Source organism: Ochotona curzoniae, unplaced genomic scaffold (genome assembly GCF_017591425.1).
Source record: "Ochotona curzoniae isolate NIBS_2020 unplaced genomic scaffold, NIBS_Ocur_1.0 contig_78, whole genome shotgun sequence".
In the NCBI taxonomy this organism is placed as follows: Eukaryota; Metazoa; Chordata; class Mammalia; order Lagomorpha; family Ochotonidae; genus Ochotona; species Ochotona curzoniae.
In genome coordinates, this window is record NW_024466559.1 from 5,615,411 (window position 1) to 5,632,459 (window position 17,049).

Consider the following 17,049-nt stretch of genomic DNA (forward strand, 5'->3'; position numbering starts at 1 on the left):
GTATTTTGCACCATTTTTGCAATACGTTGATTCAGTTGGATAATCCTCCACCTCCAAGCGCTGGGAACCCATATGGGCTCTAGTTTGTATCCCAGCTACTCAGATTCCAACCCAGTTCCCTGCTTGTGGCCTGAGAAAACAGTAGAGGATGGCCCAAAACCTTGAGACCCACACACACTTGGGAAATCTGGAAGAAACTCCTGGTTCCTGCAAGTCTGCTTTTCCAATAAAAATCATTTTTTTAAAAAAAGAAAAAGTTGCATCATTTTTCATTAATAGTGAAGTGATGCTTGCTCATTGTCATTTGCAACTCTCAAACATTGTTGATGCCCCCATGAGTGGGAACGGAACGCACATTACAGTGCTAGCTGACCAACGGCAGTAACTCTCCAGTCTTCTACTGATCGAACACAGCACTCAGCATTCACTGCATGAACACGTGCATGCTGAGGGTGGCCCTCCCACTTCCTTGCTGGTGGGAAGGGGGCAGAGGAGAGAGGAAAGCAGCTAGGCCTCCTCATTGTCCGCTAATCCGGCTTCCAGAGGAGTCAGCCATTGGTGGAGGGTTCTCTCAGCAGCAAGTTTATGTCCCCATTCTCAGAGGGTCACCAGATGGGCAGCGACAGCTGAAAAGTGAAAAAGACACAAAAAACAGGGTGCAGGTGGCATTCTGCTTTTCCCTGGAGTCGCATTTTGGGATCCTCATGTTAAGTTGCAGAGAGATGCAAAGTGTCATCTGCTTGTCCCAAATAATTGGGTAGTGATGCCTTTTTGTTTTTTAAACCGTCTTCATTGGGGATTGGGAGGCCTTGCGTTCCTGGTTCAGGTTCTGCACATTGTAGAACCCAGACTGTGTCTGCCCTGCAAGCACTTGAATCTCCCAGCACAGAACGCACATGCAAAAGTAGGCATGGCTCTGCTTACCTCCAGGGACACCCTAGACAAGGGTGCTTCTAGGTACTCCTTGTGCTGTGAGAAAAGCTTCCTGTCCTCCTCTTTGACAATACCATGCTATTCAAGTGATTCTTCCGCTGATAAAAATGATAAGGCCCTGAATGGTTCACTTTGGGCCATGCAGTGGGGAGACCGGCTTCTGCTGCTCCACCTCCGATCCGATAACAGTTGTTCACTCGGGGAGGATCGCGTGGAAACCCGAGGTATGCCTGTGCCTTGCCCAGCTGCCGAGCAGTTTGATGTTGCTCCAGCGCAAACACCATTGTGTTTTCACAGGTGGAAATCGTGAATCGGGTCTGGGTGCTGTGTGGGTGGAGCACCAGGGAGGAACGTGTTGAAATTTCAGCCTGCCAGAAACTGGGCTGGCTCGAGGATCAGTCATCAAAATAGGCCTTGGGCACATGGCTTCCCTCTGTCCCTCAGTTAGAAGAGCAGATGCTCTTTCTTCCAGCTTGGCTTAAGCATGGCAGTATGCCCATCTGGCATTTGGGCAGTTGGGTGGGTGTCCTTGGATATTGCTATGCATCTTGTTGTGACACCCTAACTGGTAACAAGCCTGGCAGGTGCCTGCATACTGCTGTGCACCCTTGGATGTGTGTCTTTGTGTCTTGTTGGCACCCAAGCTTTCCATGTCAAACAAACTTCGTTTGTTTCCCCTCTGTCACAATCTCTCTCTGAGTCTTTCCTGCTGAGCCCTCTTAAAAGTTACCAGCTTGCAAGGAAACTAACTCCAAGGGCCTGTTGATTGTTCTCTGCTGCTTGCCATGTGCATCTGCTGTATTATGGAATGGTAGCTATCCTCTGTCTGGTCCCCTGGTTGGCCATGATCCTGTGGTCAGCATTGGGGCCTTCTAGCCGTAAGCCACAGAAAATTTGTTGAATGGTTGGGAAGCCAGGCGAAGGCCAGATACACATCCCGAGAATGGCCAGCAGCCTGGTGGGGGTGGGGTACATAGAAAAAGGGAAGGGCCACTGTGAGCTGGGTGTGCCATCCTGCCCAACCTTGAAAGGTTTGGCAAAGGGGCAGAGATGGCAAGGATACAGGTGGGGGCATGGTCAGGAGCAGGGGACACGAGGATTGTAGGAAGCAAACTCAGCAGCTTGGGCTCTTGGTTGGACCAATCCATTAGCTCTCTGGGTTCATAGAGCTGGAGCAGTAGAAAAAACTTAAGCCCACTGTGTGCGTGACTCCACTGTTCTGCAGCTAGCAAAACTTCTGACAGCCCTTCTTCATTCAGTCCACCCTTTGCTAAGGGTGAGCAGATGAGCCCCTCCCATTGCATTTGTATGTGGTAAGGTTCGTTCCATTTCTGAATTCTCTACTAAGGCAACTCAGGCATTCATGAGCAGAACATAAAACGTCATTGAGGCAGCAGCTTGCTGATCTGTCCTTTCAAAATAGGGTCTGCAGCAGCAGCGCAGGGCAGGCCTGGCATGAGCTGCCCTCCCACTGTGCCTCACAAGGCCCCTGTGGATTAGCAGCCCTTCTTTGGGTACTGGAAAGTTCAGGGAAGAGCTTCAAGGGTCTAGAAATGAAAATGAAAGGAGAAAAAATTAGCGTCTGTGGCTCCAGCTCTCGCTTTCTCCTTTCTTTGGCAATTATCTGTCAATCCAGCATAAGATATGCAATGAAATAACCTCAGTGAGTGATCATTTTGGGGGGGGGGATCAAGGGGTCGCCCCACCGCCTTTTAGCAATGAGCATCATGGGACTGGGGTCACACACAGTATTGAGAACATAAACATAGAGCATGAGACCTCATGCCTGCCTGCCCGGTTCCTTTATTTCATTGCTTGATTGATGGGCTTGACAAGCCGAGAGACACAGATTCCACTCAGCTGGTTCACTCCCAGGAAGTCCACAGTGACCAGGGCTGTACCTAGGCTGCAGCCAGCAGCTAGAAACCCCATCAGCATCTTTCCCTCACGAGCTGTCTTCCACTGCCAGCACTGTGACAAAGGATGCCAGCATTGTGGACAATGGCATCTTAGTCTGCTACCCCCTCCTTATGACCTCCTCTGCAGTCGCTATAGTACGTGTAACTTAAGGGATGTCTCAGGAAACCATTTTGGTGCTTATTGCATTTGCAGGGGGACATAGTATATCAGGCTACTGAGAAGCAGATGGCTACTGCTGGGAGAGTCAGGAGAGGCTGGGCTGGGGCTGGTGACCAGGCACTTGCTGGCTCAAGGCCACTCCCAGCCTGACTCTCACACAAGCTCTCCCTTCCTTCCCAACACTCCCTTTACTATCAGCTGAGATCCCCTGAATACTCACTTGTAGTGCCAACACCTCTTAGTTCTTTTTGTCCAACTGTCTTTAGTCCCAGACCATGCTATATGAGCTCAAGAACCGTTTGTTAGTGTGGCTAGCATTGCGGTGCCATGAACTGGTACTTTCTGAGAGTCTACCCAGATCCACCACTTTGTGCAGTCTGAAGCACACATTTGGGTTGCGCCTGTCGCTGAGCTGAGCTGTAACTGATACGCCCCCCTTCCATCCCACAAGCCCCAAGGGAGTGGGAGTTGTGTCTGTTTTGTGCATTGTTCTGTCCTCAGTACCTTGCACAGGGCTGGGTGCACAGTAGGCTTTGGGCAGCCTGAGTGAGTGAGGCACAGAGTGGATTGTTGCACTAAACTGCACAATCTCTGGTACTTTGGGTGGGACTTGACAAATCTGACCAATTTGTCTAAAAGTGCTTGGACTTAATTCAACATATCCGTGTTTTTTGTTTGCTTGTTTTTGTTGTTCTGAATCTCATATGTGGTAGACAGTGCCTGTAGCTCACGTTCAAGGAAGATGGTTGACTGTTAGATTGTGAATGAAAACACACTCAACCCTAAATCTACTATCCAGATAACTAATCAATTCAGTTACATGGGTGTACGTAGTATGGAGAAGTAGGAGAGCAGTTCAGTTATGTGGGAGGGTGTAAGTGTACATAAGGAAGAGATCAGTTCCGTTTTGTCAGGTTATATAAGATGGATAAGCACTTGATTCAATGACCGGGGGATATTCTCACAGAAGCTTTTTGTAAACCACTAAGGTCAATAGCTGGACAACCCTCTTGGTGATTTCTGCTTCAAAATCAAAAGATATCATGGTGATGCGAGGAGCGCCCTCCCCTGGAGGTGGACATGGTTCTTATGCCGCGACTTGGCCGTGAGCTCCTTGTCTATCCTGGGTGTGCAGAAGTGTGGATGCGGTGTCCTCTCATGCTACCGTAACAACGGTGGAAACACGGCAGCAAAGGAACTGGCTTGACATTGGTTTTTTCCAGCGCCCAGGGCTTATACTCCCTTCCAGTGGCATTTGTGTTGTAGATGCACATGATGAACTTCTCCGTGGAACATTCAGAAACCGGATTTTAAGTTCCCATTGGGGTTTACATGGGCTTGGGCTGCTGTTCTCTCCGTCCAGCTCTCTTGAGGGCTGTATCGGATCACTGTGCCACTCATCCAGATTGGTAGGCCTGGGTAGTGGTAGTGGTGGTGGTGATGGTGGGCATGGTTTACAGCATCCTGGCTGACAGTCTCTCTCCCCACTTTCTCTGATTGGTGTGTTGCAGACAAGAAGCCCCAAGCTGTCTCACAGCCCTCAGCCGCTCAGCTCAGACCCAGTAGAACACCTGTCGGAGGCATCGGGCGACTCCTTGGAAGTCATGTCTGAGGGCGACGCTCCAAGCCCCTTCTCCCGAGGCAGCCGGACTCGAGCCAGCCTCCCCGTGGTGCGTTCCACCAACCAGACCAAGGAGAGGTCTCTGGGTGAGTGTTGGGGATGCCGTACGGGGCCCTCCTTCCCTGTACCCGTGGGCCAGCAGGCCCACATCCCAGCGTCCACTAGACCTCAGAAAGCACTGATTTTTCAAGGCTTTCTTGCTCAGCTGCCCAGCATTGAAGAATCACACTAGTGGACACTGTGTTTGGGGCAAGGCAGTATGAGGGGCAGGCTGGGGTTAGCGGCACGAGGCCCACCACCATTACCTGCGCCCCTACTATTATTGTCTACAGGCGTTCTGGTCCTGGGATTGAGGTGGTAGCATCCAGAGGTGAAGCTTGTTGGAGGTGATGAGGTCATTGGGTGATAATGTTATGTGATGAGATGATGATGTGAAGAAGTGGTATGTCATAGAGGGTGGTGCTGAGGTCATGAGGAGGTGATAAAAATCATGGGGAAGGGATGTTATAGGGAAGTGATGAGGTCATGAGATCACAGGGAGGCGATGACATGTGGCGTTGGTGGTGTCACGGGTGTAATGATGTCATGATGGAGATGGTGGCGTCATGTGGATGTTGAGGGTGATATCATGGGAGGTGGTGACATCGTGAGCTATCAACCTCAGGAGGGAAGACTGACTGCAGGTCTCCTGGGGACTGGATCAATGCCCCTGAGGAGTTGCTGGGAAGAAACCTGGCACTTCCCAGAGCTCTCTTGGGTGTTCTCTGCCCCCCAAACCCTGCACATACTTCTGCCACTGTGATGTCACCTGTGGCGAGACCCCCACCACCACAGCTTAGCAGGTGCCAGGCTCCTGGAACTCCAGAACTGCGAGCTATGGAGACCTTTTTGCAAGTACAGCAGTGGGCTTCCGTCTATCCATCCTTCTACTACACCTTCTCCTCTTTTGTACTGCAAAGTTGCTTTCTGCCTCACTTCACATCTTTTGTACGTCGTGACAAGATACTCATGACACAGGATCAGGGTCTGTGTGCCAGCTGTGCTGGTGATGTCATCTTCCTTGTGCCTTCAAGCTCCTCCCCACCCCCACTCACCCATCCTTCTCATTCTCATGTGTGGAGATGCACAGAGGAGGAAGGGAACACGCCCAGAAGCCATCAGTTTGGCTCGCGCACACCACAGCCAAATCTCCCCTTGACAAACCCAGCACGTGCTTTCTTGGGAAAGAATGGATTCAAGCAGGTATGAAGAGTTTGTAGATTTCACTTGCTCCCTTGCAGGGCTCTTAGTATTGAAAAAAACTCTATTGCTGTTTCCAATGTTGATGTGAACTCTTTTAAAAAGATATGTTTATTTGTTTATTTGACAAAAGTTACAGTGCAAGCTCTTTCATTTACTGTTTCACTCATCAAATGGCCACAACAGCCAGGACAGAGCTGAGCCAAGGCCAGGAGTCAGGAGCTTTCATCTGGGTCTCCCGTGTGGTTACAGGGACCCAAGTACTTGGGCTATCTTCTACTGCTTTCCCAGACTCATTAGCAAGGACCTGGATTGGAAGTGGAGTAGCGGGACAAGAGCCAGTGCCCTAATGGGATGCTGGTGTCATGGACAGTAACTTAACCTGAACATCAGTGCCTGATAGAAACTTTCGAAAATTTTCTGTTGATTTATCTTCATCTGAGAGACAGTGATCATCCATTTGTTGATTCACTCCCTAAATGCCCGAGATGGCCAAGGCTGAGCCAGGGGAAAAAAACAAAAACAACAGGAGCCGGAAACTGTATCTGAGTTTTCCATGTGCATGGCAGGAACCCAAGAACTTGAACCAACACTCTTGCCTTCCAGGCTGCATATGGAGAAGCCAGAACCTAAGGTGAAAGCTCCTAAGTGTGAGTAAGTGCATGTTGCTGGTGTGTGCACCACAGGGGCTACATGGTGGTCTTTGGTGATATGAACTGCATCATGGGTACATGACTGTCCCAGCACAGCCTGGTGAGGTCATTAGGGAGAGGCATGCTGAGACAGGCCAAACACGGTCCTCTGTGAGCCAATGGCTTCACTCCTGGAGCTGTCCAAGGCAGCAAGGTCGAGAAAGAACACTGATCTGTCAGGTGGCCATGATCCATGACCTTCAATTTAGTTACACCAGAGATAAAGAGAAAAAGCTGCTGGTTCACTCTCCACATGGCCAAAACAGCCAGGAGCCTGGAACTCCAGCCAGGTTTCCCCCATGGGCAGCAGGAACCATGGCCCATCATCCGTTGCCTTCCAAGGTAGGCATTCGCAGGGAACTAGATGAGATGGACACATGGCTCTCTGGTGTGGGCCTCCTCTGTGGTGTCTCTAACCTCTGCACCCACACACCTGCCTGCACCCCAAATTTTCCTGGTGCTGATTCTCCCCTCTGTGAAGAAAAAGAACAGCTGAGAATAGCAAGGGGAGACCATCTTCCAGAAGGCCTTAACTGTGGAAATTACTTCCGTGAATCATAGCACCCCGACACTGGGTCCAGAGCCCTTGTGATGGGTTCCTTCCTCAATGCCAGTCTGCAGTGTACCTTCCCCAGGGCCTGTGGACTCAGCCCTTGTGACCAGAGCAGCCACTCTGCCTCCTGCTGCCCTCCGAGATTGGAAATAAAACCCCTACAAGCGTGAGAGGCAACAGTAGCCGTCACTTCAAACACCACCAGGTTGTGGTGGAGCCCTGTGTGACCTAGGAGGATTTGGCTTTAGTGTGTTTCCTCAGTTAGTTTGGTTACATTTTTTAAAAAAGCACGTATGTTTTTATGGAGTGCCAGGCAAAGCACACACACACAGACACACGCACACACACACGTAAATCTTCTAATGGCTGGTTTACTCCCCAAGCAGACACAAAAGCTGAAGCTTGGCTAATCCAAAGCAAGCAGGAAGCTGGAGCTTCATTCGGGACTCCCAGTGTGGATGCAGGGGTCAGGCGTTTGGACCATCTTGTGCTGCTTTCCCCAGGTACATTAGCAGGGAACTGCATCAAAAGTGGAACAGCCAGGACACAAACTGGTGTTCATTTGAAACGGTATTGTAGGCAGCATTACACCCCAACACCTGCCCAAAAGATTATATCTTCAGCTTTTTTGAACTCAACACAGTGAAGTTTCTTAGAGATCGTTTTTAACCAAAGCTCTCTTTTAAGTACAACACAGATTTGCAGCTGGAAATGGTACCCAGAAAGCAGTTTACCATGCAGCTCACTCTTGTGTGACAAAGCCATCACCTCTCGTGTGCCCCTTTGTAAGCTAAGATCTTCATGGAGGAGGCTCAGCAAGATGAGGAAGCATCTCTCCAAGTGTGTGCGCTTGGCTCACAGTTCACCCCGAGAATGACTTCAGAAGTCATTCACCCCTTTGTCCTGACTTCAGAAGCCAAGGGGGCTGTTTTTGGTGCCCATCTCTGGCCATTTGGAACTCTGGGCATTTGCAGGCATGGAGGAGACTACTGGGATCACTTGGACCTGAGGTAGCACCTGTTCCCTTTGAGCCTCACTTTGGCCAGCAGTGTGTGAGTAGGGAACATTGACTCGGGGGTTAGAGGAGGGTGCAGGAAATGTGGAATTTGGCTGAGGTTTTCACAGGAGGCTGGCAGCCAGTGACTGGGACACAGCTAAGCGGGAAGAAGGCCAGGGAGGAGACTCAGGATCTCCAGTGCCTACTGCTTGCTTTGTACCCTGTGTGTAGCTACAACAGGTGAAGTTGTCACAGACCCTATCTGAACTGACAAGGAGAGTTGCAGGGATAAATATCTGGAAAGATGACCAAATTTTTCCAAAAGCATCAATCTCCCAAAGAGTGTGAAATAGCCTCTTCTCTCTCTCTATGTGCCACAGAACCTCAGCCCAACCCAGGCACCTACCTATTTGGTTTCTTCTGATGTGAAAAGTATTCTTCAAAAACAAGCTCTTCATCAAGTTTCAAAGACAACACGCAAGAAAGCAAGGCAAGCTTTCTCTCTGTATTGACTTAAACCCTTGGACATCCAAAATACATTTGATTTGGCTGCATCCTCCAATCCCTCCCCAAAATGCCTAAGAACCATGAAAACAAGAATTGGGAATAATGTGCTTGCCAGCAAAATTAAAATAAAGAGAATTGCTAGCATTGCAACCAGCACAAAGAGAGAAAAGAAAAAGAAAAGGAGGCGTACGGTGACTTAGCTCCATTTCATGATTCAAAACTAGGTTTATATCAGCACCTTGAAGGGTTTGGTGTGGGGAAACACATTTTAAAACTCTGCAATCCAAGAACTTCAACATTTGAGTATTCTGGACATCATATTATACAATAAGTAATTATATATAGCTGGTGTTTTATAAACAATTTTTTTCTTATTCATTTGAAAGTGTTACCAAGAGAGATCTTCCATCCACTGATTCACTCTGCCCATGGCCACCATGCCCAGGGCTGGGCCATGTCAAAGCCAGGAGCCAGGAGTTTCTTCTGGGTCTCTCACATGGATAGCAGGGGCCCAAGCACTTGGGCCATCTTCTGCTGCTTTCCCAGCGCACAAACAGAGGACTGAATCAGAAGAGGAGTAAGCAGGAATTGAACTAGCACTCATATAAGATCCCATCACTACAGTGCCAGCCTCCCATCAGGAAAAAGCCCAAAGCTCATCCCACTGAGTTAAAGTTCCTGAGCGCCTGATCCTGTCATGAGAAATCACATTCTCCCCCAACTTTGTTCTGAGTTTTCCGAGGTGTTAATTGGCCTTCAGACATATCTGGAGGAGCATCTCCAAGTCATAAAAAACTAAACATGATAAAAATAAATCCTTCCTTCAGCCTCCTCCTCCCCGTGCTTGTCTGCTCTTGATTTTTGTTTTGCACCCTTCATGCATTCATGAAGAATCTTTCCCATTTCTGGCATCATTGATGATGCCATAGTGAGTTCTTCCAAAAACAAGTAGTCAAGTAGTCAGGCTCTTGTAGGTAAGGAATGTTTAGTCCAATGAAAAGGACACATGGTAACCTCACAAGGACCAAGTGGAGAATACAGTAGGAGGATGCTGTGATCACATCTGTCCCCGGCATCAGGCTCCTTTCTCTGCCAATAAGCCCAGACCCCTGCTGGTGCTCTCTGCCTGGATCCACCCCCATCCTGGTCTCCAGGTCTGTAGGATCCTTCCCCCCATACTTGGTGCAGACCCCAGGTCTTCAACAAACAGAATAGCACCCTCCCCACCCTGCATCCCTAATCCCCTGTTTGTTGAATGCACCAGCTCCCAAAGACTTGTTGGAAACTCCAGATTCTCAGTCCAGCATCCTGGGTGGATGGGTTTGCTTTGTTGGACAGTTGGCCTGCTCTCCGCTCTGGCCCTTGTCCCCCTCCCACCCCACAAGCCCCCCAGACCTCTGACCCATGCTGCTACCTCAGGGGGTGGCGGGTACCCCTGAGTCAGGGCTGACAATAGAATTAAGGTTTCTTTACAATGAATCACCACAGGGGGTGCTCTTCTTTTTTCTATAGTCTGAAAGGCAGACAGAATCACATGGCAAGCTCTGGGGCAAGGCCAAAGCTGGAAGCTAGGGGCATGTTCCAGGTCTCCTACACAAAAGGCAGGTGTGTGAGAACCAAGAGTGTTCTCGGGGGCCTGGGAGGCTCATGGCACTTTGGCAGGAAAGTAGGAAGGGATTTTAAGGGAGGAGGTTCGGAGACCTGGTCTTGATGCTATTCCGAGGAAAGTATTTCTACTTGCCTGTGTTCACCAGAGGCATAAGGCTCTGGAGTCCTACCCTGTGAGCTTCCCCCTGCCCTCCTGCTTCCAGCCCCTCCTACCATTAACCCTTTCCCAACCTGTGGTCCACCTGCACCTGCTGCTTCATCTCCCAACCCGACCCTGCTCAGTACCATATATGCACAAGGTACACACACACACACACACACACACACACACACACACACACACACACACACGAGGTCTTCCTTAGACTGCTTCTTGAATCTTGCATGGTACACCAAATCCCAGCATCAACCCTGACCATGTGGCAGCTCTGGCCCCACCCGTGGTTTTTTGAGCCCCAGCTAGCATTCCTGGAATTGGTAATGCAGAGAGAAAGCATGGATGAGGCCGGACACCTGCAGGCATCCCTTGGGGTTGAGATACCTGATGTCTTGACTCTGTCGCTGGTCTTCCACAGTCCTAGGGGTGTGCATTCATTCCTGCTCATTGCAAAGTAGATGTACCTTTAGGATTGGAAAAGTTTGGGGCCAGTGCTGTGACATAGTGGGTTCTTGGGCCCCTGCGCCCATATGGGAAACCTCAAAGAAGCCCCTGTGTTTGGACTGGCTTGTGCCTGGCCATGAGTCAATGGACAGAAGACTCTTTCTCTCTCATTCTTTCTCTATCTCTGCGTTTCAAGGAAACAAAAAATAAATTTTTGGGAAAAGTGGAGAAATTCAAGGAGTAGGTCTCTAATACCTGCAGTGTGCTTAGGACATCATTCATTCTTCTGGACAATAAGATGCTGGACTTTATGCTAGGTATATGCTTGCAATGAAGGAATCTCAGCTGAACTTGAACTGTGGTTATGCAGCAAGGTGGAGGAATCCACCATTGGGGAAGGGTTATGGGAGGGGTGGGGGGAAACCCAGTGCCTATAAAACTGTATCACATAATAAAAAAAAAAAAGAACATCATTCATTCTGCGTAATACTGAATGCCAGGCCTCTGGTCCTTTAGGGGTGCTTGTCTGCTGTTGGAAGAGGCAGATGACAAAATCTACAATAGACAATTTATGTGGTGTGGAGAGAATAAGGCAGGGGTCAGCTATAGGAGCTGCTGGAGATGGCAGAAGAGTTGAGATTTAAAAGATCGATTTGTTTGAAAGGCAGAGTTGCAGAGACAGAGTTCTTCCATTGGCAGGTTCACTCCCCAAAGCCCACAATAGTCAGGGCTGCACCAGGCCAAAGCCAGACATCAGTAGCTTCATCTGGGTCTCCCACAGGGCTGATAGGGGCCCAAGCATTGGAGCCATCTTCCTCTGCTTTCCTAAGCCTGTTAGCAAGCAACTGGGTCAGAAGTAGAGCAGCCTCAACTTGAACCTACACCTGTAGGGAAGCTTGGGCCCCTGCTACCTGGCTCCTGATTTGCCCTGGCTCAGGTGTAGCCCTTCTAGCCATTTGGGGAGGGAATCAGCATATGGATGTTCTCTCTCCATCTCTCTCATGCACCGTCCTTCAAATAAATCTTCTCAGAAAAATGCTTAGAGCAACCAAGTAAATGCATGAGTTTACAGAGGGTCTTTTGCAAGTCCATGGAAGTGAGAATCATGGAATAACCATGTGTGAATTTTGAAAACTTTTTGCACTCAAAGAAATGTGGCTTTTCATCCCATGTATCTCTGAGGTTCTTTTTGAAGCACATGCATGGTTTCAGGTACACCTCAACCAGCTCTTAGTGTTTAGCCAATGCCACACATCTGGTCTTCTCATTGTCCTTTAGTTCTGTCATGGTGGGGCGAGAGGAGGGTAGGACTGAAGGGGAAACAATACACAGATTCTCTGTGTGCATTTCTGGGCAACTTTATTTCTTGAACTTTTCAAAACTTGGACCAAGACACATAATCCACCTAGGAAGAAATAGTAGGAAGTAGAATGTGATTATGAGAACATAAAATGCTGAACGTTGTGGGCGAGTGGGCACCCAAATGGGCTGGTTATACACAAGCAAAGCTCCAGTAAGCATTCCTTGCCATAGTCAGTCATTTCCAGAGGTGAAAACAGTCCAAGTGACAATACCAGACAGCAAGGTTGAAAGGCCAGCCCCAGACAGGGGGGCAGCAGGAACGTTCTCTGAAGTCCTGGCGTTGACATCCATGCATGGGAAAGGGTGTTTACGTGATCAACAGGGGACCTGGCCGTTTCATAGGAAATTTGTTTTCCCAGTGTGCATTCTGAGCCCGCTGGCCTGCTGCCTTCACAATGGAGAGGAAGCAGGTTTTTATCCTCTTTGGATCAGTAAGAACCAGAAGCCAAGCTGGCATGCATACCGAGCAGGTCAGAGCCGTAAGTGGAGAAGGCCACATTTGAACTCTGGGCAGTCTGACTCTTGAGGTTGCATACTTGTAACCTTGCTGTGAACTTGTGCGAATAAGAAAAATAGCCATCCAGGAGGCTCCTGCAGGGCGTGTCTGGAGCTGGAATAGTTTCACCTCTTAGGGAATGAGATAGGCATCTTTTCTGAACTGTGAGTACTTTTGCATTGAGCGTTTTTGTTTCATTGACCACACCGTGGGCAAAACTCCTTGCAAAACTTAGAGCTTTGTATCTGTCCTCTTCCCTTACCAACCAAAATGTCCCTGGAAAGTTGTGTATCCCAGGAACCCACTGTGTGACTAGCTGTGCTACCAACAATCTGGAAAGCACCGATTCACATCCACATTGAGTGTTTTCTTAATGAAATGACAAGCATAGCGATAAAGCTTTCTGTTATATCTTGTGTGGATCAGAGAAGAGAGGTGTTATTTTAAGATGTGAGAAAACTGTAGAGTCGATCGATCTCGCAGTGCTACATTTTGCTGCTCTTCCTCTGGCTGCTAGAATGATTCTGGACCCCAGGTGTGCTAGGGAGCACACAGCACAGCTGCTGAGCATGTGAGGTGGACACGCAGATACATGTACATACGTGTGCACCAAACACACAGTGTACAGGGTGAGTGCACAGTCACACATGCAAGGACATACACCTGCACCACATGCACGGCCACTTACTTTCATATGGACACCTGTGAAAGCAGGACACACATGGCACACACAGACACGATCACTTACACACATGGCAATGATGGGTCCTAGAAAGGAGGGGACGTAGTTGCTCATGTTTGTGGACAGGTTTGAATCAAAGCGACCTGAAGATTCTTCCCGGATCATCTCTTGGCCTAAAGTAACTAACTAAAGGCTCTCTGGCGTACAGGATTGAAAGAAGGTAACCATGGCATGTGGCCAAAGCCTCTGTCTTCTGACCTCTGCAAGAGCTTATGCCTCTTCTGTTAAACACTTAGGATTGCTCTAAGGATGCCATAAAGAAAGCCTAGGAGTGTGTGGCCTCCTGAAGTCAGCATCCACAGCAGGTGCATTATCATACAACCCCCTTTGCTGACTGCGCACAGCTTTCAGCCAAGGCAGGAGGTGCAGAACAGGAAGTGCAATGCTGGCAGCTCTGAAATCCCACCCCTTTGCAGGCAGACCTCGGAGTGCACTCACCCTGCGCTTGCAAAAGTCTTTCCTCTGAAAACACCAAGTACACCTGTCACAGGGTGAGCTCAATGGCCTGGATAAACACACCAGAGACAGTTCATCCCCAGCTCTTCCATGAGAATAGAGACCCTGCACTAATCTCTCTCCTTCCCAGAGCCCCCATTCCCTCACCCACTTTCCAGGAAAGATTTTATTTGTGTGTGTTTGAAAGGCACAGTGACAGTGAGAGAGGAAGAGATAGATACATACATACAAAGACATATAGGTACCAGATGTACATACAGGTACATATGTATATAGATACATACAAAATCACATAGTATGGTGAGATAGACAGCTATACAGGTGATTGGAAGTAGGAGAGAGAGAGCTAGATGACAGATAAATAGATAATAGAGCTAGATAATGATGAGCTGCGTGATAGATAGTAAATACAGCTAGATAGTAGAGGGTGATACAGGTAGATAAGGAAGGGTGATTAGAGAACCTACATAGGTAGGCAAATGATGTAGCATGGGGGGAGATAAACAGTAGAGGGAGATACAAATAGATGAAGAGATAGAGATGACAGATCATGGAGGGAGGGGTGGGTGGGATACATGGAGGAAGGGAGGGAGCTCTCCCATCCACTAGGCTCACTCTCCAGATGCCTGCCACAGTCAAGGTTGGGCCAAGCTGAAGCTAGGAACCGGAGGCATCATCCTGGTCTCCCAGGTGGGAGGCAGAGGCTGAAGCACTTGAGCCATCACCTGCTGCTTCCCAGGTGTCCTCACAGGGAGCCAGCTGCGCTGGGGACTTGACCCAGCACTTGGGCATCAGCTACAGACATCCCCTGCAGCGATGTGAAGTGTTGTGCTGTCATGCCCTCCCCTCCCTAGAGATCTGAGAGCACAATTGTCATTGCAGAAAGCGTTATGAACAGCAGTTTGTCTCCCAGCTTGCTTCTGTGAGGGTAGAAGAAGGCACCAGAAGGAAGGCATTGCAGCCAAAATGGCCTGCATTGACCCCACCTGACCTTATTTCCAAGGCAGCATTTTCCTCAGGGCAGTGCCCATAGTGCCCTCTGCTGGTGTGGCTGTCCTTCCAGGAGTGGCCAGCTTCGCTCATGACAAGTGGCTCCCTTCAAGATTGCCTTATGTGATGGGCCTTTGGCACAGTGGTTGAGACACCTGCCTCCCACAGCCACGTGCCCGGGTTTGGTTCTCAGCTTCAGCCCCTGACAGCAGCTTCCTGCAAGTGTAGATCCTGGGAGGTCGCAGAACTGCCTAAATAATTGAGTTCCTGCCACCCACATAGGAGACCTGGGTTAAGGATTCTCACGCCCTCATCTTTGGGCTCATTGTTAAGGCCATTTGGGGAGCGACCCCAAGGATAGCAGCATTTGCTCCCTCCTCAAGACATATATAAATAATCTTAAACACACCATGGTCATTTCTGAAATGTAAAGAACATTTGTTTTCACTCGTGAATGGCCATGATAGTGTGCCTTTCTGTGCTTTGTACTGGTTTGGGTTCACTTTAAGCCAAATGGGTCTGATTTCTCTCCCGTTAGTGAGCTAGCAAAATGGTAGCAGCCCGCCTGGGAACAACCCTGGATGTGTCGTCTCCTGATGTGCACTGTGGGTCACCATTCCCCCATCAGTAAACGGATATAAGAGCAGAACTTGCTTCCTCGTGCCGGAGGATGAAGTCAACTCATTTGTGTCTCTAAGCTCAGTGCAGAGCCTGAACAGGTGTAAGAACTCCAGAAGATGGAGAGGTTTCCATAAGCCACGGGAGGGACGTAAGCCATGTGTTGTCGGCACCTGAGTGTGTCGGACTATGCGAGCACTTTCGCATACTCTTTCTCCTTAAATCCTAGGAAATACAGATCATGGTGCTAAGGGGTCAAAGTGTCTTGCCCCTCCACATGTGAAGGCTGAGTCAGTCCCCAGTGACCAAAGCAGCTGCCACCCCTCCCCTGACCTGCATCAGAGCGTGTTCTGGTGGATTCCTGCGGGTTACAGTATTCTGTCACCTAACGCGCCATCCAAGGTGGACCTCAAGATAGTCACGCCAACTGAAGGAAGCCAAACTGGAAAGCACAAACTAGACAATTTGTATAAATATCTAGGAAATGCAAAGTGATTTGGAGCATCAGAAAGTGAGTTAATAGGTGGTTAAGGGACTGGGGAGAGAGGAGAGGCCTTTACAAGGAGACCCAAACAACATTCTGGGCTGATACAGGCACTCACCATTTTATTTTTGGTGAGGGTTTTGTGGGCATATATCAAAACGTATCAAATTAAGCATTTTAAGCGTTTTATTTATTTTGACTTCTTTGGAAGGCAAATAAGAAAGAGACAGATATTCCGTCCTTTGGTTCACTCCCCAATGCCGGCAACATCTAGGACTGGCCCAGACCAGAGCCACGAGCCAAGAATCTGTACAGGTCTCCTACATGGGTGACCGTACATGAGCTGTCACTGACTGACTGCCAGGGTGTGCTTTCATAGGAGGCTGGGTGAGAAGTGGAGTCTTCAAGTACCGGACCCAAGTTCTGGGCCCAGCGCAGTAGCCTTGTGGCTAAAATCCTCACCTTGTACATGCCAGGATTCCATACAGGTGCCAGTTCATATCCTGGTGGCTCTGCCTCCCATCCAGCTTCCTGCTTGTGGCCTGGGAGAACAGTCAAGGATGGGCCAAAGCTTTGGAACCGTGCACCCATGTAAGAGATCTGGAAGAAGCTCCAGGCTCCTGGCTTCTGGCTCCTGGCTTCAGATTGGCTCAGCTCCAGCTGTTGCAGCTACTTGGGGAGAGGACCAGCGGACAGAAGGTTCTCCTCTCTATCTCTCCTTCTCTCTGTAAATCTTGTTACCCAAGTTCCTGCCCCACAATGTATACCTTTAATACAAAAAAACTTATTACATTTTGTTTGTGATTTTGCTCAGCAATAAAGCTGTTTGTAAATATGCATCAATTCAGTGTGGGCTAAGGCAAGTTGCCTGCCTCTGCCAGGATTTTCTGATGGGGCTGTGGTTGTGGGCCATGACAGTGTCCTCTCTGTAATCCCGTCTAGTCATGTGTTGCTCTCTGGGGAAAAAGAGAGCTTCACTTCTATATGTTGTACGAATATTCAGTCCTCCCCTGCTGTTTCCCTAAGGTTAGGTGACGATTAGGCAGCTGGATTTATATTCAGGTGCCAGTT

General features: G+C 49.1%; 1 protein-coding gene across 6 annotated transcripts in view; it reads left to right on the top strand.

Moving 5' to 3' along the window:
• KIAA1217 (KIAA1217 ortholog) overlaps positions 1-17,049 on the top strand; it is a 208,892-nt gene that overhangs the window by 99,164 nt on the left and 92,679 nt on the right. For all 6 annotated transcript variants that reach the window (XM_040992532.1, XM_040992537.1, XM_040992533.1 and 3 more), the window contains exon 2: positions 4,524-4,719. In XM_040992532.1, the coding sequence (XP_040848466.1) occupies positions 4,524-4,719 (196 nt within the window). The remainder of the gene's footprint in view (positions 1-4,523; positions 4,720-17,049) is intronic.